The sequence below is a fragment of the Colius striatus genome, chromosome Z (genome assembly GCF_028858725.1).
Source record: "Colius striatus isolate bColStr4 chromosome Z, bColStr4.1.hap1, whole genome shotgun sequence".
Classification (NCBI taxonomy): Eukaryota; Metazoa; Chordata; class Aves; order Coliiformes; family Coliidae; genus Colius; species Colius striatus.
The window spans coordinates 83,714,069-83,740,820 of NC_084790.1; the positions used below are offsets into that span (position 1 = coordinate 83,714,069).

At 55.0% G+C, this 26,752-nt stretch overlaps 2 protein-coding genes across 2 annotated transcripts; both read right to left on the bottom strand.

Annotated features, from left to right (window-relative positions):
- Nucleotides 1-361: 361 nt before the first annotated feature.
- Nucleotides 362-1,197, bottom strand: LOC133628897 (speriolin-like protein). The gene is made up of 2 exons (XM_062018859.1): nucleotides 799-1,197; nucleotides 362-673 (listed from the first exon to the last, which is right to left on the bottom strand). The coding sequence occupies exon 2, from the start codon at nucleotides 671-673 to the stop codon at nucleotides 362-364; it is 312 nt and encodes a 103-aa protein (XP_061874843.1). The 5' UTR covers nucleotides 799-1,197.
- A 22,708-nt stretch (nucleotides 1,198-23,905) lies between these two features.
- On the bottom strand, nucleotides 23,906-26,423 carry LOC133628898 (speriolin-like). Its single transcript, XM_062018860.1, has 3 exons — nucleotides 24,697-26,423; nucleotides 24,346-24,485; nucleotides 23,906-24,220 (listed from the first exon to the last, which is right to left on the bottom strand). The coding sequence occupies exons 1-3, from the start codon at nucleotides 25,094-25,096 to the stop codon at nucleotides 23,906-23,908; spliced, it is 855 nt and encodes a 284-aa protein (XP_061874844.1). The 5' UTR covers nucleotides 25,097-26,423.
- Nucleotides 26,424-26,752: the final 329 nt, after the last annotated feature.

Sequence of the window (26,752 nt, forward strand, 5' to 3'; positions counted from 1 at the left end):
CATCCAACCGCTCCCCCAGTGAAAACGGACGGCAGCCTTGGCTGTGCCGTCATCTCCACTGCCCCAGCGCTGCTGTCAGCAACCGGCACTGCAGCCTGCACCCCAGTATCGCTGCTTGCACCCTGGCTCTGCCACCCGCTGCCCATCCCCCAGTACTGCTCGCACCCCCAGACATCGCTGCTTGGCTCAGGGCTGTCCCCGTACAGCAGCAGCAGCAGCAGCCATGCCAGCGACTCTTGTGGGGCCCACCACAGCACCCACAGCACACGACATGAGATTGAACCACAGCTTTATTGCGTGGCGCCAGGCGGCGGCTGCTGCAGACGCAGCCGGGACAGGGCTCACGGCTTGGCACAGCCGCTCAGTAGCAGAAGAGGGGCTGCCCATCTTCCTGTGCCAGCTGCAGCAGGCACTCGAGCAGCACCATGGCGTTGGGCCGCAGATCCGGCGGCACCTCCTGGCTGACCACGTGGCGCAGGAAGGCCACGTTTGGCTCGGCCGGGAACCAGTACGACCGCTCCAGGCAGCCGTAGGTGTTGATGAAGGCCTCGATTGCGGGCAAGTGCACCTCGGGGACGTAGCCCAGTGCCCACAGTCGCCTCATCAGAAACTCATAGTTCCGGAATGCAGCCCTGCACAGATGTCTATCTCCCCGCTCCGTTCTGAGGATCATCTGTGGCAGAAAGGGTACGGTCAGCACTGGCACCCGCAGGTGACTGAGCACAAGGGGGACCAGGGCGCACCGGGCCGTGGCTGTGGGCACTGTGCCCGGCTCCCCGGCTCGCAGCACCAGCCTACCTCCACGATTCCCTCGGGGATGGTGGCGGCACTGACGCCGCGGTAGCGATCCGCGTTGGGGAAGACGCTGTGGACGATTCGGCGGTCAAGCTGGAAGGCGATCTCGCCCAGCAGCTGCTGCCATCTCGGCTGCCAGCTCTCTGCGGGAACCAGCAGCGTCAGGCACTCATCCCCAAACCTGTGTTTTCCCTCCGTTCCTCCCCCGACACCTGCCAGGGGCTTCCAGAGGCCGCCGTGCCAGCCTTGCCTGTGCACAGGCTACCAAAGGTTGCTCCCCAGCTCTCCCGTGTGCCCCTGGCACAGGGCACCCCGCTGTTATCTCCCATGATTCCACCACCCCCCGACACTCACCTCGCCGGCTGAAGCTCGGCTCCCAAGAGGCGGTTCCGGAGGTCCAGCTCTGCTCTGTCACTGTCAGCCCCGAGTCCGAAGGGCGGGCAACAGGACGAGGTGTGGATGTTGGCAGCTGCGGCACCCACAGGCCCGAGGCCGCTACAGAGCTGCCTGCGCTCTCACCTGAGCTGGGGAAGGATCGCGGGGCTCCGTGGGGCACAGACACATAGGTGGGTGCTGAGCTGGGCCCTGCGCCGCGACTGCCGTGCTGGAACCGCTGTTGGTTCCGTCGCTCCAGTTCCCACTCCAGCTCTTGATTCTCAGCCCTGATCGCCAGTAATTGGCGTTCCACATGATCTATCTGGTTGACAATCAAGGTCCTGTTGTGAGGCATGTACCCGCTGGGTCCCGGCTCCATGGCCGCTCCCGGTGCTGGCTCCTGAGCCTCTGGCAAGGCCACTGCCTTGGGCGCAGGATATCAGCAGCAGGTGGGGTGTGGTCCGAGGTGATGTCACAAAGGGACTGGGTCCTCCATGGTGCTTGGACCCGGCACACGCCCCGCAGTGCCACGGGGCCCGTCTCGGGGGCACCAACCCAGCGCCGCCTGCTTTCACAGAGTCATGGAATCATTTTGGTCGGAAGAGCCCCTCAAGCTCATCGAGTCCAAGCCCTCACCTCACACTGACAAGCCTGCCACTGAGCCATTTCCCCCAGCACCTCAGCTCTATTGCTTTGGCATCCCTCCAGGGATGGGGACTCCCCCACCTGCCTGGGCAGCCCACGCCAGTCCAACAAGCCTCTCAGGGGCAAAGTTCTTCCTCATTTCCCAGCTAAGCCTCCCCTGAAGCAACCCAAGGCTCTTCTTCTCCAGGCTGAACATCCCCAGGTCTCTCACTTGTTTTGACTGTCACTTGTTTGCACTGTGGCCACAGTTGAGTTCGTGGGCGAGTTAAGAGAAACATTTGTTCCATGTCTATTACAAACCAACACATGAATTTTTCTTCTGCGTCTGCCAGACGGTCCCAGTGAAGTTTTCAGAGAAATCACAAAATCGTTACGGTTGGACAGGACCTTGAAGATCGTCGAGTCCAAGCACTAAGCTGACCCTGCCAAGCCCATCCCTAAACTAAACCATATCCCTCCGTCCTTCATCTAGATGTCTTTTCAATATCCCTAGGGACGGTGACTGCACCGCTGCTGCCTCCCTGGGCAGCCCGTTCCAATGTTTAACCACCCTCTCAGTGAAAAAGTTCTTCCTAATGTCCAACCTAAAGCCCCCTGCTGCGACCCAAACCCATTGCCTCGTGTTCTTTCACTCACTACCGCAGAGAAGAGATCAACGCCCACCTCCCCACAACTCCCTTTTAGCTACTTGTAGAGAGTGGTCGTGTCTCCTCTAGGCTAAACGCCCCCAGCTCCCTCAGCTGCTCTTCACACAACCTGTTCTCCAGACCCTTCCCCAGCGCTGCTGCCCGGCTCTGGACACGCTCCGGCCCCTGCGTTCCTTCTTGCACTGAGGGGCCCAGAACTGGACACAGCACTCGAGGTTGAGCCTCACCAGTGCCCAGTGCAGGGGAACAATCACCTCCCTGGCCCTGCTGGCCACACTGTTCCTGATACAGACCAGGATGCCCTTGTCCTTCTTGGCCAGCTGGGCACGCTGCTGGCTGATGTTCAGCCGGCTGCTGGTTAACACTCCCAGGTCCCTTTCCACGGGAAAGCTTTCCAGCCCCTGCGCCCCAAGCCTTGCTTTTGTGCCTTGCCACAGTGCTTTCCTACGGACCTGGGAGATACAGGCGAGACAACTGCGCTGAGCAGTACCGGGCTTTAAGCAGCCCCTAAAGTTTTAAGGTCTTGCACTTCAGCGAGGTATGGAGTGAACAGCACAGCTATTTCAACCTCCACTTTGAGAGCACGGCTGTTTGAAGCACAGATGCAGAAATTCCGTGTGGAGAACGTGCCTGCCTTCAAGATCAGAAAAATTCCCTGGCAGACCCCCAGTCATTAGAGAGGGCCAAGAGCCATCAGCTGTACACCAAGTACGCATTTGTTGTGCTTATCCCCTCCAGCTGTTGAAAGACAAATGGCCAAAGTCTATTCCAGCAGAAAGGATTTAAAGGGACAACCACTATCGGATGCAGGCTGGGAATGCATGCTGATGGACAGAGTTTTGTAGAGAACAGAGTAAAGAAGACAGGCACAGGCACTCCCCTCAAATACCTCTGCACAAAGACTGAGTTCCTAGCCTTCAAAGCAAACGGCTGACAAAACAGCAGAAGCAGCGGCCAAATCTGAAAGTCTGGCCTTGATCCCTGGAAAGACACCGAGGATACTGGGCCCGATCCTGCCTTATGAAGAAGGTGGTAGAAAATGTATCGGTGATTTGGCAGCAAAGGAACAAAAAGACAGGTGAGAGCATCATCGCAGGGGTGACAAAACCAGGGATGACCTCAGGGGAATACTGGCAAATAGACTTCATCGAGCTACTGAGAAAGGGAGCCTCTCAGTATCTCCTCGACCTGGTAGACACATGTAATGGATGGCCCTGTGGCACCGATGTGGCACGGGAAGCAGTCAAACAAGTCCTAAATCACAGCGTACCCTGCTTTGCTGTACCAGCAGGAATGTTTTCAGACAGAGGCCCTTGTTTTGTTGCAGAAGTGGTTAAGAAGGTGGGAGCGCATCTGGGAGCCAAGTGGGATTTACATACGCCCAACAGACCTTAAGCTAGTGGAAAAGTAGAAGGCGTGAACCAGAGCCTTAAGTTACAGTGGAATCAAATACACCAAGAAACCTCCTTCTCTCGGTTACAAGCTTTACCAAAAGCTTTGCTAAGAGTACCAGTACAACCAGGAAGAAATTGTGTAAGCTCGTTTCAATCTGCTGGCTTTGGGCAAGACCTTCCAGGAGCTCCACAACCACGTGACCCCACCTCAACCAAGTGGACTAGGCGTTCCGGCACATCCATTTCAACCAGGAGAGTGGGTTTACGTCAAGACATGGAAGGACAAAGCCCTGAGAGCTAAGTGGCAGGGACCTTTCCGGGTCTTGTTGACTACTTCCACTGCCCTGAGAGTGGCTGAAAAAGGATCTTGGCAACATTATTCTAGAGTTCAGAGAGCTACAGCCCCGTGCACAGTCGAACAAAAATCACCACTTACCCGAAAACTTACTAAACACCCTTGAACAATTACAAGAGAGCTGGAATTCGTAAGATCCCAAAGGATTATGTGGCTGAAAAGGTGCATTTTCCTCCTTGGACTGCTTGCCGGCCTAATGAGCGGAACTGGGAGAACAATCGGCAAGTTACTGGCTTTGCTCCCCCATTACCTCAGGAGGAACAGGGTTTCCCTGGAAAGCTGTGCCTATGGAGTGGGCAGAGCGATGCCAAAACCTGCTTGCTCTGGGAGATGGGAATCAAGCTAGCGGTCGCTTGCGGGACCGTGGCACGAGAACAGTGAGCACGCGCATGAGCTTCGCAGAGTTTACCAAAGACTCCAAGCAAAATGCAGCCAAGCTATGAAAAGCAGGACCTATTGGCCCAACCGAAGCTCCACAAGGTCTGTTGTGCTCCAACCAACAAAAAGGGAATTGGCCCAACCCTCGCTGTGCTGCGAAGAGTACTTGTCAGTACTCTCTGACCCGAGAGCAATCTCCCCATCCTAACACGACGACGGAAGGCTACTCTGTGCAGTGTTTTCCCCAATGGGTGGCCTCTCTTCTCTTACGAGGCAAAATGGACTTGTAGCGTTAGAACCTACCTTCTGGATATGTGGCACAAGAGCTCCGGAATGGATTCAGCTGTAGGGGAATTCCGGTGCCGCCACTCAGAGCTCTTGAGGGACTACGTGGAGGAGAACCCCGCAGTGAGAGACGTCTTCAGCTTCCAAAAGAGCTTCCCTTAGTTTCAGGAGGAGAGAGGTTTTGGCTTCTTTTCTGCCCTTGGTGTGCCGCAGGGTCACATGGAACTAAAAGAAAGAAACCAAGCCATTTGTTAGAGTTGGGAGCCACCCATACCATTACAGTGTTGAACAGCACCAGCTATGAACTCCAACAACTTTGACTTGTCACATGACAGAAGCGCATGGCTCCAGACTTCTGCATTCATAAGACAAGAAAGTTGTACACATATAAGTCTTCGACTACCTGATTTATTGCCCGTAAATCCTGCACTCATCGATAAGTTTTGCCATCAGGCTTTTTGTCAGGCAGGATATGTGTGCCAAGCCGTGAGCCCTGTCCCGGCTGCGCCTGCAGCAGCCGCCGCCTGGCACCACACAATAAGGCTGTGGGTCAATCTCATGTCGTGTGCTGTGGGTGCTGCGGTGCGTACTATAAGAGCCGCTAGCATGGCTGCTGCTGCTGCTGCTGTGTGGGGACAGCCTTGAGCCAAGCAGCGATGTCAGGGGGTGCCAGCAGTAGCGGGGGATGGGCAGCCACGCGGGAGGTGGGTGGCAATGGCAGGCAGCGGGTGGCAGAGCCGGGGTGCAAGCAGCGATACCGGGGTGCAGGCGGCAGTGCTGGGTGCTGACAGTAGCGCCGGGGCAGCGGAGATGACGACACAGCCAAGGCTGCCGTCCGTTTTCACCGGGGGAGCGGTCGGATGCAGCAGCCAGAGGCGGGACTCGGCGCCTGGGACGGCCGTGGTGCCGTGGCAGGAAAGCCCCAAGTGGAGAGGGAGTGCCGTCACCAGCCGGCAGCGTCGTACAGGAACCGGGGCGGGCCCGGGCCTCAGGGGATTGTGGCTTAACTTCTTAAGTGGCCTAGATATTAAACGCTTTGTTAAAAATCAGCATCGTTCACAAACTAAGGAAAGGTACAACACCGAAAGGCTCTCAGGACGGAGCCCTCCAATCTCCCGTCCCACGGCCACTAAACCTAACCCGTCCCACAGCCTCGCACCAGCTCCAGCCTTCCGCGCACCACAACCCCAACGCAGCCGCCCCGCCGCCTTTCCTGACAGGCCTCCCGGCCCCCGCCCCAGCTCACCGCTCTCCTGCCTCTCTCTCCGCCACACCACCGCTGGCCTCGGCCCTCGCCCGGAACCCCCCGCGCCGAGAGGCGGCCGCCCGGCCGCGCCTGGAACGGCCCGGCCCGAGCTGCCCTGGCCGCACGGAAGGATACTGTCCCGGCTCCAGCGAACGCCTCGGCCGGGCCCGGCGGCCGCCTCCGCCATCTTGAAACAACCGCCACTCCCAGAGCGCCCCGCGCCGGCCCCCCAGCGCCCGCCGCCCATTGGCTGCTCGCGCCGGCTTCGCCCCGCCGCTCCCGCGGGAGAGCGGGGCATGCTGGGAGCTGTAGTCCCGCGCGGGCCGGCCGGCCCGGAGCCTGCCCTCCCGCGGAACTACCGCTCCCGCCGGGCCGCCTCGCTCGTCCCGCCCGCTGCCGGCCGGCCGAGCCAGCGGACAGAGAACTACCTCTCCCAGCGCACCTCGCGGGTGCGGCCGCGGCCGCGGCTGCGGGGTGGGAGGAAGGGCAAAAGAGGTTACGCCCCCCGCCGGGGACGCGCACACGCCCCCATCGGTCTCGCCTGCCTACCGGGGCGCTGACGGCGAGGCCAGGAGCCTGAAAGAACGGCCTCTCAGCCCAAACTTTCTCCGTGGCACTAGGATCACGAGAACTGCTGAAAGCATTTGCACGTGGAAAGGATCTCAGCATCAGCCCTTCCATCTCTCAGCAGCTTGAGGCACGGAACTGTCATTTGTGTGGCCAGAAAGCGAGACATCTCTCCCGAGCCCTGCGTACCGCTGCTACAAATTGCAGTTCGAGAACATCTTCCTATGAATTTTAAAGCCAAAAGTGTCCACGTGATCTTAACTGTGTGCAGATGTGAAGTTGCCATATCAACTTTTGGCTGGGGGGGCTGGGGGGTGTGATGTGCGCCTGCAAGACACGGCAAGAAAGGTTTGGCTCTGAAAGTCCCGTGTTTGCTGATTTGTAATTGGATCTTTTTGCTTTTCTGTCTGGATCTGTGACCACTTGTGTGGCACAACATAGCAATGCAAACCCCAGCCCACTGCAGTAACTTGTAGTCTCTACAGAGTGGATAGTCTATAGGGTGTAACTTGCAGTCTCTAGCAAAGTCCTTAGAAGGTGGGCGATTTCTCACAAGCATTGTGGACGTTCTCATTTGAGGAAAAAAGAGGCTTTTTCCCCATGGCCAGTGTGATTCATATTACGGACCTTCTATGAGTAATAGCAAGTTCCAGAAAGGCTGATTGCTCACACCTCAACTGGCATGGCAGGTGTTTGCTATTCTGGACTGCCCAGGGCAGGACCATACTTCACCATTTACAGTCTTTATTGGGTAAGAATGGAACTAGTCAGACCTTTGTAAAAGGTGCTGAGAGTTCATCTCACTGGTGTCTAAGCTTGGTGGCAAGCATAACATTGAGGGTGGGACTGTGAGGGATTCTTCGGAATAGTTAATAGGATTGGAGTCACCTGAGCTAGTTCAGCTTTATCTTCTGTCTTTTGTCTAACTCACGTGGCTCTTCATCTCTTCCCTCTAGAGGAAAAGGCAACCTATGGCAGACTTGGTTTCCTCATTAATGTTTCATGGAGCTGCCATCTCTCCCTACGCGCCTCTGCTAGAGGTGGCCTTCAGTTTACCTACAGGATACTTTTAATATAGCATTCAGGCTTTAAAGATGGAGGGTCTCTTTGTCTTCATCAGGGGTTTGGTTCAGGTCTCTTGAGAAGTTGCGGCTCTCTCGTTCGTAGACATCTTCTTTGGCTGATCCAATAGTTCATCTGTCATCCCGGCCGAGCCACTGTGCACGATGAATTAAACGTCCCTGTTGTTTTCTTTGATCACAGCAATAACAATTCCTCTGTTATTAGAATCATAGAATCATAGAATGGTAGGGGCTGGAAGGGATCTTTAGAGACCATCTAGTCCAACCCTCCCTGCAGAAGCAGGTTCACCTAGATCAGGTCACATAGGAACATGTCCAGGCGGGTCTTGAAGACCTCCAAGGAAGGAGACTCCACAACCCCTCCGGGCTGCCTGTGCCAGGGCTCCCTCACCTGAACAGTGAAATCTGAGTTGTCCCAGCAGATCCTTGCTCATCCATGGAGGCCTCCTACCTCCTTTTCCTCCTTTCTTGTGCATTGGGACACACTGATCCTGGGCTTGGAGGAAGTGGTGCTTGAAGATTGACCAGCTCTCGCTGGCCCTTCTACCATCAGGCCCTCTCTATTTGTCAGTACCAGGTCCAGCAGCACACCCTCCTTGTTGGTTCCTCGATCGTCTGCGACAGGAAGTTGTCGTCAACAGTCTGTAGGGACCTCCTTTCCTTTTCCCAGAGGATTGTTCCACTTAAAGGTAGTTAAAATTGGAGTTTTCCACAAGTTGTACTGCTTTGCTCTCCTGTCACCTGTGCTGTGGCAGCGGTTTCGGCGTCACGAAAGGCTGAACTTGAAGAGCTTTCAGCAACAGAAATTGCCTAAGTGCAGAGCAATAATATTTCTTAGTCTGAGCTCATTACTTAATAGTTTTGTAGAGCTTTTATAGAACCACGTGGACTTGGGGACAGAGTGTACCCTCAGCAGGTTCCCTGATGGCACCAAACTGCGAGGACTGGCTGATTCCCCAGAGGCTGTGCTGCCATTCAGCCGCCAAGTGCAGAGTCCTGCACCTGGGAAGGAACAACCCCATGCAGCTGGAGAGACTGGGGGTTGAGCTGCTGGAGAGCAGCTCTGCAGAGAGAGACCTGGGAGTGCTGGTGGACAATAAACTAACCATGAGCCAGCAAGGTGCCCTCGTGGCCAAGAAGGCCAATGGCATCCTGGGATGCATCAAGAAGAGTGTAGCCAACAAGACAACCTCAAGGGAGGTTCTCCTCCCCCTCTCCTCTGCCCTGGTGAGGCCTCATCTGGAGTCCTGTGCCCAGTTCTGGACTCCTCAGCTCAAGAGGGATAGATGCGCAAGGGCTCACTGTCCGAATTGAGTGACGACAGAGAAATAATTGTGCAAGTTTACGGCACAGAGCAAATGTGCATGTGCTGCCATTCAAAAGCAATCAGAGAGATGACTTGCCAGTGCTTGATGCTGGTTCATTTGAGCTTAAAAGTGCCATCCAGCTGTTCCTCTGATGTTGTTTTGCTATGAAATGTATATTTGTCAACTAAAAATGACAATAAGGAGTTTGTGCATTAAAACAGGGTTGTAGTGTTGGGGTTTTTTTCATTAATCCTGTTAGGGTGTTGTAAGTGAGGTCTAAATCTTGCATGGTATTCTAGTGCTGTGTCCGGAAAAAGGCAACTTGCACGGAAGGCATTTAAAGTGTGTAAACATACTATGGGTTTAGCGCCTTCAGACTCCTGGTGTAGCTTTTGTTTGGTTTTAATATAAAGTTAGCTGATTTTCTTTTCTTGGAGGCTGTGACTTCCATCCTTCTTAGGCAGCATATGCTTAGTCCCAATCTTGAGATATCACATGCAAAGTCAATGTTGCAGGAATTCTGATGTTCCTTGTGTGACGTGATGAGCGTTTGAAAAATTCGCTTGTTCATTTCTCTTCCAAGTCTTCCACACCGACGCTGTCTTATTCAATTCCTCAGAGAACTAATGGTTGGCTACAGTGGCTTATGGAGGACACATTGCTGCACCTGCAGGAAGAGCAAATGGTACATGATTCAGGAGCTCTATTTCAAGCAGAGGACAGCAGTGCTATTTTAAAAGGCAGCGATGAAACCTACTGTGCAATACTGTTTTCAGTCCTGAGTCACCCCTTGTTCAAGTGAAAAATGAAGTTGGTGACAAAAGTTGCGGAGAAGGGCCACGGAGGATGGATGATGGGAGTCCCGAAGAACCTGTTTTCTGCGAAGGGACTGAAGTTTGTGTGGCGTGACTGGCTGTGTAGGAGTAGGTTGAGCTGGTGGTAAGGTGATTCGGGCAAGAGACAGTGCTGAGACAAAGCTATAGGCCGGTGTTGGAACAGAAATAAATGGAGATAAGCAGTCCACAAACATAAAGGTGACGCGAGAGGAAGGTTCCTGAAAATTTGAGCAATCAAAACCCCCGTTTCTATGATGGAGCTTGGTTGGCTTTTGAAAGGAATCGAGTGATGTGTTGTCTCTGTCAGCAGGGGATTGCCCTTGATGACACAGAAGATCCCTTGTAGCACAGCAGCACTTATATCGACAGGAGGGATTTAGTCTGTTTGTACTAAGTAAGCTTAGTAACTTAGTAACTTAGCAACTAAGCTAACTAAGCAGCTTAGTTGTAGTCGGTATTTTGTTGTGTATTATGTCCTGTGCATTCAGTCAGCTCATGAATGTGTGAGGAGTGGATGTTCCTGGTAAATATGTTTTCCTCTGTACCGGTAACGCTTTCACTAATTCATCTGAAGCTTATTTGACTACTGGGAAGTAGGCATGCTTGCCACTTGCTGCTACATGCTACATTGCTGCTTCACGGGGTTATTGATGGGGAGCAGGGGAACCTTCCCTGGCAGAAGCCTTGGCAAAAGTTCAGCTCGAGAAAGAAGAGGAACCCATAGAACTTCTAGTAGGTACAGGTGTCAGATTTTCAGCACTAAATCGGACTTTATTGCCCGTAAGTACACAAAACGTCGATATTGTGGGAGCAACCGGACAGGTCGAGAAAACTTTCTTTTTGAAACCACTAAGATGCAAAAGTGGGAAGAGCGTAGGGATTGATAAATTTCTCTACCTGCCCGAAGCTCCTCGAGCACTTTTAGAATGGGATGAACTCAAACAATCGAACGCTGAAATGAAATTGAAAGGTGGAGAAATTGATTTTTAAGTACCGGAAGAAAACCACATTGACCTTTTCAGTAGAACTGCAAATTAGGAAAGAAGAAATTAGACACCAATTAAGAGACCAGGTATATCCAGCAGTACAGGCCTAAGGAGTACCAGGAAAGGCTAAAAATGCAGAATTGGTTGTTGTTAAACTCAAAGGAGGAGCACAACCTGTTACGATAAAGCAGTATCCCCCGGAACTGGAAGACGGGCGAGGACTGAAAAACATCACAAAAGAATTTCTAAGATTGGGACTGTCAATCGAATGCTTCACAGAGTAAAACACACTGTTCAACGCTGTAATGGTATGGGTGGCTCCCAACTCTAACAAATGGCTTGGTTTCTTTCTTTTAGTTCCATGTGACCCTGCGGCACACCAAGGGCAGAAAAGAAGCCAAAACCTCTCTCCTCCTGAAACTAAGGGAAGCTCTTTTGGAAGCTGAAGACGTCTCTCACTGCGGGGTTCTCCTCCACGTAGTCCCTCAAGGTCTCTGAGTGGCGGCACCGGAATTCCCCTACAGCTGAATCCATTCCGGAGCTCTTGTGCCACATATCCAGAAGGTAGGTTCTAACGCTACAAGTCCATTTTGCCTCGTAAGAGAAGAGAGGCCACCCATTGGGGAAAACACTGCACAGAGTAGCCTTCCGTCGTCGTGTTAGGATGGGGAGATTGCTCTCGGGTCAGAGAGTACTGACAAGTACTCCTCGCAGCACAGCGAGGGTTGGGCCAATTCCCTTTTTGTTGGTTGGAGCACAACAGACCTTGTGGAGCTTCGGTTGGGCCAATAGGTCCTGCTTTTCATAGCTTGGCTGCATTTTGCTTGGAGTCTTTGGTAAACTCTGCGAAGCTCATGCGCGTGCTCACTGTTCTCGTGCCACGGTCCCGCAAGCGACCGCTAGCTTGATTCCCATCTCCCAGAGCAAGCAGGTTTTGGCATCGCTCTGCCCACTCCATAGGCACAGCTTTCCAGGGAAACCCTGTTCCTCCTGAGGTAATGGGGGAGCAAAGCCAGTAACTTGCCGATTGTTCTCCCAGTTCCGCTCATTAGGCCGGCAAGCAGTCCAAGGAGGAAAATGCACCTTTTCAGCCACATAATCCTTTGGGATCTTACGAATTCCAGCTCTCTTGTAATTGTTCAAGGGTGTTTAGTAAGTTTTCGGGTAAGTGGTGATTTTTGTTCGACTGTGCACGGGGCTGTAGCTCTCTGAACTCTAGAATAATGTTGCCAAGATCCTTTTTCAGCCACTCTCAGGGCAGTGGAAGTAGTCAACAAGACCCGGAAAGGTCCCTGCCACTTAGCTCTCAGGGCTTTGTCCTTCCATGTCTTGACGTAAACCCACTCTCCTGGTTGAAATGGATGTGCCGGAACGCCTAGTCCACTTGGTTGAGGTGGGGTCACGTGGTTGTGGAGCTCCTGGAAGGTCTTGCCCAAAGCCAGCAGATTGAAACGAGCTTACACAATTTCTTCCTGGTTGTACTCGTATTCTTAGCTAAGCTTTTGGTAAAGCTTGTAACCGAGAGAAGGAGGTTTTTTGGTGTATTTGATTCCACTGTAACTGAAAGGTCTGTTTCACGCCTTCTACTTTTCCACTAGCTTGAGGTCTGTTGGGCGTATGTAAATCCCACTTGGCTCCCAGATGCCCTCCCACCTTCTTAACCACTTCTGCAACAAAACAAGGGCCTCTGTCTGAAAACATTCCTGCTGGTACAGCAAAGCAGGGTACGCTGTGATTTAGGACTTGTTTGACTGCTTCCCGTGCCACATCGGTGCCACAGGGCCATCCATTACATGTGTCTACCAGGTCGAGGAGATACTGACAGGCTCCCTTTCTCAGTAGCTCGGTGAAGTCTATTTGCCAGTATTCCCCTGAGGTCATCCCTGGTTTTGTCACCCCTGCGATGATGCTCTCACCTGTGTTAGGTCACTTTTCAACTCCTGGCTGGACCCCTTGGCGGGGTCCTCTCTTATTAGACCTATTTTTTATGATTTATTTTGAGGCCTAGTCGCCTCTGAGGGGTTGTTGCCCAGCCATCTTTTTGTTCCTTTGCTGCCAAATCACCGATACATTTTCTACCACCTTCTTCATAAGGCAGGATCGGGCCCAGTATCCTCAGTGTCTTTTCAGGGATCAAGGCCAGACCTTCAGATTTGGCCGCTGCTTCTGCTGTTTTGTCAGTTCTTTGGTTGGAAGGCTAGGAACTCAGTCTTTGTGCAGAGGTATTGGAGGGGAGCGCCTGTGCCTGTCCTCTTTACTCTGTTCTCTACAAAACTCTGTCCATCAGCATGCATTCCCAGCCTGCATCCAATAGTGGTTGTCCCTTTAAATCCTTTCTGCTGGAATAGACTTTGGCCATTTGTCTTTCAACAGCTGGAGGGGATAAGCACAACAAACGTGTACTTGGTGTACAGCTGATGGCTCTTGGCCCTCTCTAATGACTGGGGGTCTGCCAGGGAGTTTTTCTGATCTTGAAGGCAGGCACATTCTCCACACGAAATTTCTGCATCTGTGCTTCAAACAGCCGTGCTCTCAAAGTGGAGGTTGAAATAGTTGTGTTGTTCACTCCATACCTTGCTGAAGTGCAAGACCTTAAAACTGTAGGGGCTGCTTAAAGCCCAGTACTGCTCAGCGCAGTTGTCTTGCCTGTATCTCCCAGGTCCGTAGGAAAGCACTGTGGCAAGGCACAAAAGCAAGGCTTGGGGCGCAGGGGCTGGAAAGCTTTCCCGTGGAAAGGGACCTGGGAGTGTTAACCAGCAGCCAGATGAACATCAGCCAGCAGCGTGCCCAGCTGGCTAAGAAGGCCAAGGGCATCCTGGCCTGTATCAGGAACAGTGTGGTCTGCAGGGCCAGAGAGGTGATTGTTCCCCTGCACTGGGCACTGGTGAGGCTCAACCTTGAGTGCCGTGTCGAGTTCTGGGCCTCTCAGTGCAAGAAGGAACGCAGGGGCCGGAGCGTGTCCAGAGCCGGGCAGCAGCGCTGGGGAAGGGCCTGGAGAACAGGTTGTGTGAATAGCAGCTGAGGGAGCTGGGGGCGTTTAGCCTAGAGGAGACACGACCACCCTCTACATGTAGCTAAAGGGGAGTTGTAGGGAGGAGGGGGTTGATCTTTTCTCTGCGGTAGTGAGTGAAAGAACACGAGGAAATGGGTTTGGGTCGCAGCAGGGGGGCTTTAGGTTGGACATTAGGAAGAACTTTTTCACCAAGAGGGTGGTTAAACATTGTAATGGACTGCCCAGGGAGGCAGCAGCGGTGCAGTCACCGTCCCTAGGGATATTGAAAAGACATCTAGATGAAGGACGGAGGGATATGGTTTAGTTTAGGGATGGGCTTGGCAGTGTCAGCTTAGTGCTTGGACTCGACGATCTTCAAGGTCCTGTCCACCCGTAACGATTTTGTGATTTCTCAAAAAATTTCACTGGGACTGTCTGGCACACGCAGAAGAAAAATTCATGTGCTGGTTTGTAATATACATGGAACAAATGTTTCTCTTAACTCGCCCACAAACTCAACTGTGGCCACAGTGCAAACAAGTGACAATGAAAACAAGTGAGAGACCTGGGGATGTTCAGCCTGGAGATGAAGAGGGTGGGGAGAGACACAATCACGCTCTGCAACTCCCTGACAGGAGGCTGTAGTGAGGTTAGGGGTGGGAGTCGGCGTCTTCTCCCCAGTCACGAATGACAGGACAAGAGGAAGTGGCCTCGGGTTGCTCCAGGGGAGGCTTAGCTGGGAAATGAGGAAGAACTTTGCCCCCAAGAGGCTTGTTGGACTGGCGTGGGCTGCCCAGGCAGGTGTGGGAGTTCCCATCCCTGGAGGGATGCCAAACCAGTAGAGCTGAGGTGCTGAGGGAAATGGTTCAGCGGCAGGCTTGTCAGTGTGAGGTGAAGGCTTGGACCCGATGAGCTTGAGGGGCTTTTCCAACCAAAATGATTCAATGACTCTGTGAGAGCAGCTGCCGCTGGGACACAGGACACGAAGATGCTGGGAAGGCCAAGACGCTGCACGAGAGGCGGTTCAGCCTTCCCATCCTCTGGCCTCCCCTTGCCTGTGGTGCCCCGAGACAGGCCCCGTGGCACTGCAGAGCCGTGTGCCGGGTCCGAGCACCATGGAGGACCCAGTCCCTTTGTGACATCACCTCGGACCACACCCCACCTGCTGCTGATATCCTGCGCCCAAGGCAGTGGCCTTGCCAGAGGCTCAGGAGCCAGCACCGGGACCGGACATGGAGCCGGGACCCAGCAGGCACCTGCCTCGCAACGAGACATTGATCTTCAACCAGCTTGATCAGCTGGAACGCCAAATACTGGCGCTCTGGGCTGAGAAGCAAGAGCTGGAGTGGGAATTGGAGCGGCAGGACCAACAGCAGCTCCAGCGCAGCTACCAGGGTGCGGCAGATGGCGTGGGGCCCAGCTCAGCACCCCCCTATGTGTCTGTGCCACACAGAACCCCAGGACCCTTCCCTTTCCCCAGCTCTGCTGAGAGCGTGAACAGACCTGCAGTACCCTTGCAGGAGGCACAGGAGCCAGTGCCAGGAGCACCCATGGAGCCGGGTCCCAGCAGGCGCTGGCCTTGCGTCAGGCCCTGTTTCTACACTTACCTTGAACAACTCAGAGCCATGACCAGGCTGCTGTGGAATAGGAACCGAGAGTTGAGGCGGGAATTGGAGCGGTGGAACCAACAGCCGTTCCAGCACGGCTACCGTGGCGCAAGGCCCAGCTCAGCACCCCCCTATGTGTCTGTGCCACACAGAGCCCCAGGACCCTTCTCTTTCCCCAGCTCTGCTGAGAACGCAGGCAGCTCTGTAGCGGCCTCGGGCCTGTGGGTGCGGCAGCTGCCAACATCCACACCTTGTCCTGTTGCCAGCCCATTGGACTGGGGGCTGACACTGACAGACCAGAGCTGGAACTCCAGAACCCTCTCTAGGGAGCCGAGCTTCAGCCGGCGAGGTGAGTGCCGGGGGGGGGGGGTGGCGGAATCATAGGAGAGAACATCGGGGCGCCCTGTACCAGGGGCACGTGGGAGAGCTTGGGAGCAACCTTTGGAAGCCTGTGCACAGGGAAGGCTGGCACGGCGGCCTCTGGAAGCCCCTGGCAGGTGTCGGGGGAGGAACGGAGGGAAAACACAGGTTTGGGGATGAGTGCCTGACGCTGCTGGTTCCCGCAGAGAGCTGGCAGCCGAGATGGCAGCGGCTGCTGGGCGAGATCGCCTTCCAGCTTGACCGCCGAATCGTCCACAGCGTCTTCCCCAACGCGAATCGCTACCGCGGCTTCAGTGCCGCCACCATCCCCGAGGGAATCGTGGAGGTAGGCTGGTGCTGCGAGCCGGGGAGCCGGGCACAGTGCCCGCAGCCACGGCCCGGTGCGCCCTGGTCCCCCTTGTGCTCGGTCACCCGCGGGTGCCGGTACTGACCGTACCCTCTCTGCCACAGATGGTCGAGGAGACGGAGCGGGGAGCTAGCCGTGATCTGAGCGTGGCCGCAATCTGGAACTATGAGTTTGTGATGAGGCGACTGTGGGCACTGGGCTACGTCCCCGAGGTGCACTTGCCCGCAATCGAGGCCTTCATCAAAACCTACGGCCGCCTGGAGCGGTCGTACTGGTTCCTGGCCGAGCCAAACGTGGCCTTCCTGCGCCACGTGGTCAGCCAGGAGGTGCCGCCGGATCTGCGGCCCAACGCCATGGTGCTGCTCGAGTGCCTGCTGCAGCTGGCACAGGAGTACGGGCAGCCCCTCTTCTACTGAGCGGCTGTGCCAAGCCGTGAGCCCTGTCCCGGCTGCGCCTGCAGCAGCCGCCGCCTGGTGCCACGCAATAAAGCTGTGGGTCAATCTCATGTCGTGTGCTGTGGGCTTCTTCCTAAGCAGCAAAAAGCATAAGGATGGCAATGCACCTGCTGGTTGCACAAGAGAATAGCAATATTGATTAAGAAAGATACGTAACCATCTGCCCTATGGATCCTCCCACAGGGGAGGCCACCAGTGAGTCAGTGCAGGGCGCCCAGCTTTATAGGCAAAACCCCGCGAGTCAGTGGGAGGTGCATTTTCTTCAGGCAGAGACCCCTGGGCTATCTTCCTCCGTGCTGGATTTTGCCTGGGCTGGCCACGAATGGCAGAGGAATCCAAGGGAGCTCTCCAGAAAGCAGTCCATTTCTCCACCGCTCTCTATTTCTTAACCCGTCAGTGCCCGCTGATGGCTGCTAAGAAAATGCCGCCGTCTTCTTAGAGATGCGGGCGAGGTGTAGAAGAGAGAGAAGAGTAGTAGAGAAGAGAGCGAGCGAGGAGTATCAAACCCCAGACTGCAATGCGTCCAAAAAGGAGGGAGGTGTTTGGGACATTTGATTGGTGAAGGGAAACGGAGAGTTAATCCAGAGAGAATCAAGGCAATTGTGGAATTGCCCCTCCTGCAAACCAGAAAGGAATGGAAAGGTTTTGTGGACCAGCCGCCTGTTGCTCACTGGGAGTAGCTTCTTAGGCACAAGAACAGAAGGGGTATATTCCAAGTTTCTAAATGAAGAAGCAAAGGCGTTAACTTGGGCAGACGGAGAGAAAAAGCTAATCCAGAATTACAGTGCTGTCACTGCTCTGCGAGGAGCACCTTTTGCTTGCTAAGAGGGGCAGGGGGCTGCAGTGCAGGCCTGGTAAGGAGTTCTCGGACATTGAATCATGGCTCCGGTGTAAGCAGTGCCATAATTGGATAAAGCCTTTGAGCTGTTTGTCACAGTAGAGGAGGGAGCCGCCTCAGGAGCATTGACTCCAGAACGGGGGGACAAACGACAACCAATAGCACACTGATGCAAACTTTTGGACGCGCTTTCAAGGAGGTGGCCCAAACGTATAGAGGCAATAGCTGCCACTGCCCTCTTGATTAAAAAACCAGCAAAGAACATGCAGAAAGCTGACATTCGGAGGACTATTAGTAATAAACGCCTGTGCCACAAGTGAAAACGGCTTTGGCACAGAAGGCTGGCAGATGGCTAACCCATTTTAGAATCTGAAAATGTGAGGCAATGTTAAGAGAAAAAGGGGATTTTGTCTTGGCCTCCGGCTCATGCCTTAATCCAGCCACTTTCCTCTGGAAGGGAGACATGGAATGTGCCGACCTTGAACACAGTTGTTTAGGCAGAGTATCAGACTAAAGTGCGAGAGGATTTCAAAGACACTCCTTCACACGCAGGCCCCCACCTATTTATTGATGGCTCAATAAATGCCACAGAGTCATTACGGTTGGAAAAGACCTTGCAGATCATGGAGTCAAAGCACTAACCTCACCCTGCCAGGCCCACCCTCTCTTCCAAATGAGATTGCGGTGGTCCACGTGAATGGGCATCCAAAAGGGAGATCTTTTATGGCCTAAGCGATGAAATGGCCAAAAGAGGCAGCGTTAGGTCATGCAATTGTGAGTGTGTCCAATCTCACCCGCAAGCACCTTCGCCAAAAGGGACTCCAATATTGACAGAAGACTCAACATGAGGGAGTTGGGAACCTCTGAGACACAGGGAAACTGGCTTCTCCCAGATGGAAAAGAAACAATAAATAAACAAGCTATGAGGGAAATAGTGGCTATTTTCCATCCAAGAAGACATCGGGGGGACGCAAGCAAGATGGGATTTAGTTTTGAGAAGATAGGGATGTGTAGGAATAGACCCAGTGGCCAAAGAAATTTGCCAACGATGTGTGACTGACCTATAAAAAGATGGAGAAAAAGGTCCTGAAGAAACAGCCGCCAGGAGGAAGAAAACCTAGTCTAAGGCCCTTTAAAGCACAGACCTTTTTTTAAGAATTAGGTCCCGAGCTTGTCTTCTTTTTGTCTTTTCTCAAGAATAAAGAGCTGGAGCATGGCCATGGAGGGCTATGGATTGTTCAGGAGAGACAGGCTGACAAGGCGAGGGAGTGGAGTTGCTCTCTATGTGAGGGAGCAATTAACGTGCATTGAGCTCTGCCTGAGTGGGGAGGAGGGGCAGGTTGAGTGCTTGGGGGTGAAAATTAAGGGGCAGGGTAAGGTAGGTGATACTGCTGTAGGAGTTTGCTACAGGCCACCTGATCAGGAGGAGGAAGTGGATGAGGCCTTCTACAAACAGCTGGGAGCTGCCTCACAGTCACAATCCCTGGTCCTCATGGGAGACTTCGACCTCCCTGATATTTGCTGGCAAAGCCACTCAGCCAAGCGCACACGGTCCAGGAGGTTCCTAGAGCATGTTGATGACAACTTCCTGACACAGGTGATTGAGGAACCAACGAGGAGGGGTGTGCTGCTGGAGCTGGTGCTGACAAATAAGGAGGGTCGGGTTGGAGATGTGGAGGTTGGAGGCAACCTTGGCTGCGGGGATCACGAGATGGTAGATTTCAAGATTTCTTGAGGAAAGAACCAAGTGATTCACCCTCAATCCATCACCCTATTAAAATGTAAAGCCTGACAACCGTGGCACCACGTATGCTGCTGTAAATTCCTCCAGCAATCTGTATCTCATTAAAAGAACGGAAGAACGTAACAAGACGGCCAATGGAAACTTGAAAGCAAAAATGGTGTGTTTTCTACGGAGGAAGAGATATTTCCAACTTACAGATAACGCTCACAGATAAGCATGCTAAAGAAGTTGAAGAAAAGTCCGCACCTACATTCGGGAACCAGAAACGTCCGTGGAAGTACAGTGAACTCATCCCTTCTCGCCAGTATGCGTCCCTCCTAGCAACATATATCAGATTATGTTTACTTTGAGTCTATGGATTTTTGTGTTCTGTTGTTCGGCGATGTAGCTGTTCTTGACCTTTTGTTGTAAAGTCATGGCCACGGGTAAAGATGTTTATGTTTTCTTCATGTGCCTTTAATTTTGAAATGTGTTGCCGAAGGCTGGCTGGTCCAAAAAGAAAAGGAGGGGAAACTGTAGGCACAAATATGACTTGGACCAGCCAGCTTGAATAAAGATGGTAGGGACAAGTTAATGCAGCTGGCAAGCTGCTTCCAAGTATCAGAAACAGGTGCTGTGAGTTAATCAGGTGGGCCCTGGGTGATCCCACGGGTGAAAGCAGCATAGAAGGAAGTAGCTAGCAAAGGCAGTGTGGCTTTGAGTCAGCTCTGTTGGTTGTACTACGTTGCCCGTGTATGTCTCTGCACATGCATTACCTAGCCTCTCTAAACCTTTGAATGAGCATAGCTGTAGCCTGCACCACTACAACAGTTACCGATACCTTTTTCTTTCTAGCAGACGACTGTGAGATGATTAAAAGCTACACAGGGAGACCCTGTGACAAGGTGGAAGGCAAAGCAGTAGTTGAATTCAAGGCGAAATCAAGGGGAAATGTGTCCAGGGTGGCAAAAGGCACTGAACAGCATCAGGCAAGGCTCAAAATTTCAAATAGCAGCAACAAGAGTTGTAAAGGACTGTGGAACTTCAGCAGAACTAAGCCTCTCCAAACCTTTGAATGAATACAGCTTGCACCACTACAACACTCGAGTGCCTTTAATCATAAATACCTTTATTAGGGTTGGTGTAAGATTCTCTCGCCTCGCACTTCAAGGTAGAGCTGACAAACAATTCAGGGCACAGACTCAAGGAGTGGTGGCGCCTTGGAGGCAGGTAGCCTTTGGGATGGAGCTGTGCTTCGGTATTCAAATGACATCAAAACGAGCAAAGTTCGCGCAAAGGATAGCAATTCATCAAGATTTCACAGACCTTTGCTCAAGGGGCTAGATGTGCCGCTTACCACCTCTAGAGGACCAGCTCATGCCCATGGATCAACTCGGAGCCTGGCCGCCAAGTCTCCACGCCGCTCCACCCTCCATGGGCGTTGCAGGGGATCGCTGTGCAGCAGATTCCTCACATACCTGCGACAGCTGCACCCCATGCTGAGAGCCTTTCGGTGTTGTACCTTTCCTTAGATTGTGAACAATGCTGATTTTTAACAAAGGGTTTAATATCTAGGCCACTTAAAGAAATTAAGCCACGATACCCCGAGCCCCCGGCCCGCCCCGGTGCTGTGTGATGCTACCGGCTGGTGATGGCAAGAACCCGCTAGGCCCTGCCCCAGCCACACCAAAGGGCATAAATGGCACTGCGCACCCTCTCCACTTGGGGCTTTCCTGCCACGGCACCACGGCCGTCCCAGGCGCCGAGTCCCGCCTCTGACTGCTGCATCCAACCGCTCCCCCAGTGAAAACGGACGGCAGCCTTGGCTGTGCCGTCATCTCCACTGCCCCAGCGCTGCTGTCAGCAACCGGCACTGCGGCCTGCACCCCAGTATCGCTGCTTGCACCCTGGCTCTGCCACCCGCTGCCCATCCCCCGGTACTGCTCGCACCCCCAGACATCGCTGCTTGGCTCAGGGCAGTCCCCGTACAGCAGCAGCAGCCATGCCAGCGACTCTTGTGGGGCCCACCACAGCACCCACAGCACACGACATGAGATTGAACCACAGCTTTATTGCGTGGCGCCAGGCGGCGGCTGCTGCAGACGCAGCCGGGACAGGGCTCACGGCTTGGCACAGCCGCTCAGTAGCAGAAGAGGGGCTGCCCATCTTCCTGTGCCAGCTGCAGCAGGCACTCGAGCAGCACCATGGCGTTGGGCCGCAGATCCGGCGGCACCTCCTGGCTGACCACGTGGCGCAGGAAGGCCACGTTTGGCTCGGCCGGGAACCAGTACGACCGCTCCAGGCGGCCGTAGGTGTTGATGAAGGCCTCGATTGCGGGCAAGTGCACCTCGGGGACGTAGCCCAGTGCCCACAGTCGCCTCATCAGAAACTCATAGTTCCGGAATGCAGCCCTGCACAGATGTCTATCTCCCCGCTCCGTTCTGAGGATCATCTGTGGCAGAAAGGGTACGGTCAGCACTGGCACCCGCAGGTGACTGAGCACAAGGGGGACCAGGGCGCACCGGGCCGTGGCTGTGGGCACTGTGCCCGGCTCCCCGGCTCGCAGCACCAGCCTACCTCCACGATTCCCTCGGGGATGGTGGCGGCACTGAAGCCGCGGTAGCGATCCGCGTTGGGGAAGACGCTGTGGACGATTCGGCGGTCAAGCTGGAAGGCGATCTCGCCCAGCAGCTGCTGCCATCTCGGCTGCCAGCTCTCTGCGGGAACCAGCAGCGTCAGGCACTCATCCCCAAACCAGTGTTTTCCCTCCGTTCCTCCCCCGACACCTGCCAGGGGCTTCCAGAGGCCGCCGTGCCAGCCTTGCCTGTGCACAGGCTACCAAAGGTTGCTCCCCAGCTCTCCCGCGTGCCCCTGGCACAGGGCACCCCGCTGTTATCTCCCATGATTCCACCACCCCCCGACACTCACCTCGCCGGCTGAAGCTCGGCTCCCAAGAGGCGGTTCCGGAGGTCCAGCTCTGCTCTGTCACTGTCAGCCCCGAGTCCGAAGGGCGGGCAACAGGACGAGGTGTGGATGTTGGCAGCTGCGGCACCCACAGGCCCGAGGCCGCTACAGAGCTGCCTGCGCTCTCACCTGAGCTGGGGAAGGATCGCGGGGCTCCGTGGGGCACAGACACATAGGTGGGTGCTGAGCTGGGCCCTGCGCCGCGACTGCCGTGCTGGAACCGCTGTTGGTTCCGTCGCTCCAGTTCCCACTCCAGCTCTTGATTCTCAGCCCTGATCGCCAGTAATTGGCGTTCCACATGATCTATCTGGTTGACAATCAAGGTCCTGTTGTGAGGCATGTACCCGCTGGGTCCCGGCTCCATGGCCGCTCCCGGTGCTGGCTCCTGAGCCTCTGGCAAGGCCACTGCCTTGGGCGCAGGATATCAGCAGCAGGTGGGGTGTGGTCCGAGGTGATGTCACAAAGGGACTGGGTCCTCCATGGTGCTTGGACCCGGCACACGCCCCGCAGTGCCACGGGGCCCGTCTCGGGGGCACCAACCCAGCGCCGCCTGCTTTCACAGAGTCATGGAATCATTTTGGTCGGAAGAGCCCCTCAAGCTCATCGAGTCCAAGCCCTCACCTCACACTGACAAGCCTGCCACTGAGCCATTTCCCCCAGCACCTCAGCTCTATTGCTTTGGCATCCCTCCAGGGATGGGGACTCCCACACCTGCCTGGGCAGCCCACGCCAGTCCAACAAGCCTCTCAGGGGCAAAGTTCTTCCTCATTTCCCAGCTAAGGCTCCCCTGGAACAACCCGAGGCCGCTTCCTCTTGTCCTGTCATTCATGACTGGGGAGGAGACACCGACTCCCACCCCTAACCTCACTACAGCCTCCTGTCAGGGAGTTGCAGGGCGTGATTGTGTCTCTCCCCAGCCTCTTCTTCTCCAGGCTGAACATCCCCAGGTCTCTCACTTGTTTTGACTGTCACTTGTTTGCACTGTAGCCACAGCTGAGTTCGTGGGCGAGTTAAGAGAAACATTTTTTTCCGTGTATATTACAAACCAACACATGAATTTTTCTTCTGCGTGTGCCAGACGGTCCCAGTGAAGTTTTCAGAGAAATCACAAAATCGTTACGGTTGGACAGGACCTTGAAGATCGTTGAGTCCAAGCACTAAGCTGACCCTGCCAAGCCCATCCCTAAACTGGCAGCCCGTTCCAATGTTTAACCACCCTCTCAGTGAAAAAGTGGCGGCATTTTCTTAGCAGCCATCAGCGGGCACTGACGGGTTAAGAAATAGAGAGCGGTGGAGAAATGGATTGCTTTCTGGAGAGCTCCCTTGGATTCCTCTGCCATTCGTGGCCAGCCCAGGCAAAATCCAGCACGGAGGAAGATAGCCCAGGGGTCTCTGCCTGAAGAAAATGCACCTCCCACTGACTCGCGGGGTTTTGCCTATAAAGCTGGGCGCCCTGCACTGACTCACTGGTGGCCTCCCCTGTGGGAGGATCCATAGGGCAGATGGTTACGTATCTTTCTTAATCAATATTGCTATTCTCTTGTGCAACCAGCAGGTGCATTGCCATCCTTATGCTTTTTGCTGCTTAGGAAGAAGCCCACAGCACACGACATGAGATTGACCCACAGCTTTATTGCGTGGCACCAGGCGGCGGCTGCTGCAGGCGCAGCCGGGACAGGGCTCACGGCTCGGCACAGCCGCTCAGTAGCAGAAGAGGGGCTGCCCATCTTCCTGTGCCAGCTGCAGCAGGCACTCGAGCAGCACCATGGCGTTGGGCCGCAGATCCGGCGGCACCTCCTGGCTGACCACGTGGCGCAGGAAGGCCACGTTTGGCTCGGCCGGGAACCAGTACGACCGCTCCAGGCGGCCGTAGGTGTTGATGAAGGCCTCGATTGCGGGCAAGTGCACCTCGGGGACGTAGCCCAGTGCCCACAGTCGCCTCATCACAAACTCATAGTTCCAGATTGCGGCCACGCTCAGATCACGGCTAGCTCCCCGCTCCGTCTCCTCGACCATCTGTGGCAGAGAGGGTACGGTCAGTACCGGCACCCGCGGGTGACCGAGCACAAGGGGGACCAGGGCACACCGGGCCGTGGCTGCGGGCACTGTGCCCGGCTCCCCGGCTCGCAGCACCAGCCTACCTCCATGATTCCCTCGGGGATGGTGGCGGCACTGAAGCCGCGGTAGCGATCGGCGTTGGGGAAGACTCTGTGGACGATTCGGCGGTCAAGCTGGAAGGCGATCTCGCCCAGCAGCCGCTGCCATCTCGGCTGCCAGCTCTCTGCGGGAACCAGCAGCGTCAGGCACTCATCCCCAAACCAGTGTTTTCCCTCCGTTCCTCCCCCGACACCTGCCAGGGGCTTCCAGAGGCTGCCGTGCCAGCCTTGCCTGTGCACAGGCTACCAAAGGTTGCTCCCCACCTCTCCCGCGTGCCCCTGGCACAGGGTGCCCCGATGTTCTCTCCCATGATTCCACAACCCCCGCGCACTCACCTCGCCGGCTGAAGCTTGGCTCCCAAGAGGGGGTTCCGGAGGTCCAGCTCTGCTCTGTCAGTGTCAGCCCCCAGTTCGAAGGGCGGGCAACAGGTCGAGGTGTGGATGTTGGCAGCTGCGGCACCCACAGGCCCGAGGCCGCTACAGAGCTGCCTGCGCTCTCACCTGAGCTCGGGAAGGATCGCGGGACTCTGTGTGGCACAGACACATAAGGGGGTGCTGAGCTGGGACCTGCGCCGCGGTAGCCGTGCTGGAACGGCTGTTGGTCCTGCCGCTCCAATTCCCGTCTCAGCTCTTGGTTCCTATTAAACAGCAGATTTGTCATATCTCTCAGCTGGTCAAAGACCGTGAAGAGTACGGGCCTGACGCCAGGCAAGTGCCCGCTGGGTCCCGGCTCCATGGCCGCTCCTGGTGCTGGCTCCTGTGCCTCTGGCAAGGCCAGTGCCTTGGGCGCAGGATATCAGCAGCAGGTGGGGTGTGGTCCGAGGTGATGTCACAAAGGGACTGGGTTCTCCATGGTTCTGGGACCCGGCACACGCGCCGGCAGTGCCACGGGGCCCGTCTCAGGGGCACCACAGGCAAGGGGAGGCCAGAGGATGGGAAGGCTGCACCGCCTCTTGTGCTGCGTCTTGGCCGTCCCAGCAGCTCCGGGCCCCGTGTCCCAGCGGCGGCTGCTCTCACAGAGTCATGGAATCATTTTGGTCGGAAGAGCCCCTCGAGCTCATCGAGTCCAAGCCCTCACCTTACACTGACAAGCCTGCCACTGAGCCATTTCCCTCAGCACCTCAGCTCTACTGCTTTGGCATCCCTCCAGGGATGGGGACTCCCCCACCTGCCTGGGCAGCCCACGCCAGTCCAACAAGCCTCTCAGGGGCAAAGTTCTTCCTCATTTCCCAGCTAAGCCTCCCCTGAAGCAACCCAAGGCTCTTCTTCTCCAGGCTGAACATCCCCAGGTCTCTCACTTGTTTTGACTGTCACTTGTTTGCACTGTGGCCACAGTTGAGTTCGTGGGCGAGTTAAGAGAAACATTTGTTCCATGTCTATTACAAACCAACACATGAATTTTTCTTCTGCGTCTGCCAGACGGTCCCAGTGAAGTTTTCAGAGAAATCACAAAATCGTTACGGTTGGACAGGACCTTGAAGATCGTCGAGTCCAAGCACTAAGCTGACCCTGCCAAGCCCATCCCTAAACTAAACCATATCCCTCCGTCCTTCATCTAGATGTCTTTTCAATATCCCTAGGGACGGTGACTGCACCGCTGCTGCCTCCCTGGGCAGCCCGTTCCAATGTTTAACCACCCTCTCAGTGAAAAAGTTCTTCCTAATGTCCAACCTAAAGCCCCCCTGCTGCGACCCAAACCCATTGCCTCGTGTTCTTTCACTCACTACCGCAGAGAAGAGATCAACCCCCACCTCCCCACAACTCCCCTTTAGCTACTTGTAGAGAGTGGTCGTGTCTCCTCTAGGCTAAACGCCCCCAGCTCCCTCAGCTGCTCTTCACACAACCTGTTCTCCAGACCCTTCCCCAGCGCTGCTGCCCGGCTCTGGACACGCTCCGGCCCCTGCGTTCCTTCTTGCACTGAGGGGCCCAGAACTGGACACAGCACTCGAGGTTGAGCCTCACCAGTGCCCAGTGCAGGGGAACAATCACCTCCCTGGCCCTGCTGGCCACACTGTTCCTGATACAGACCAGGATGCCCTTGTCCTTCTTGGCCAGCTGGGCACGCTGCTGGCTGACGTTCATCTGGCTGCTGGTTAACACTCCCAGGTCCCTTTCCACGGGAAAGCTTTCCAGCCCCTGCGCCCCAAGCCTTGCTTTTGTGCCTTGCCACAGTGCTTTCCTACGGACCTGGGAGATACAGGCGAGACAACTGCGCTGAGCAGTACCGGGCTTTAAGCAGCCCCTAAAGTTTTAAGGTCTTGCACTTCAGCGAGGTATGGAGTGAACAGCACAGCTATTTCAACCTCCACTTTGAGAGCACGGCTGTTTGAAGCACAGATGCAGAAATTCCGTGTGGAGAACGTGCCTGCCTTCAAGATCAGAAAAATTCCCT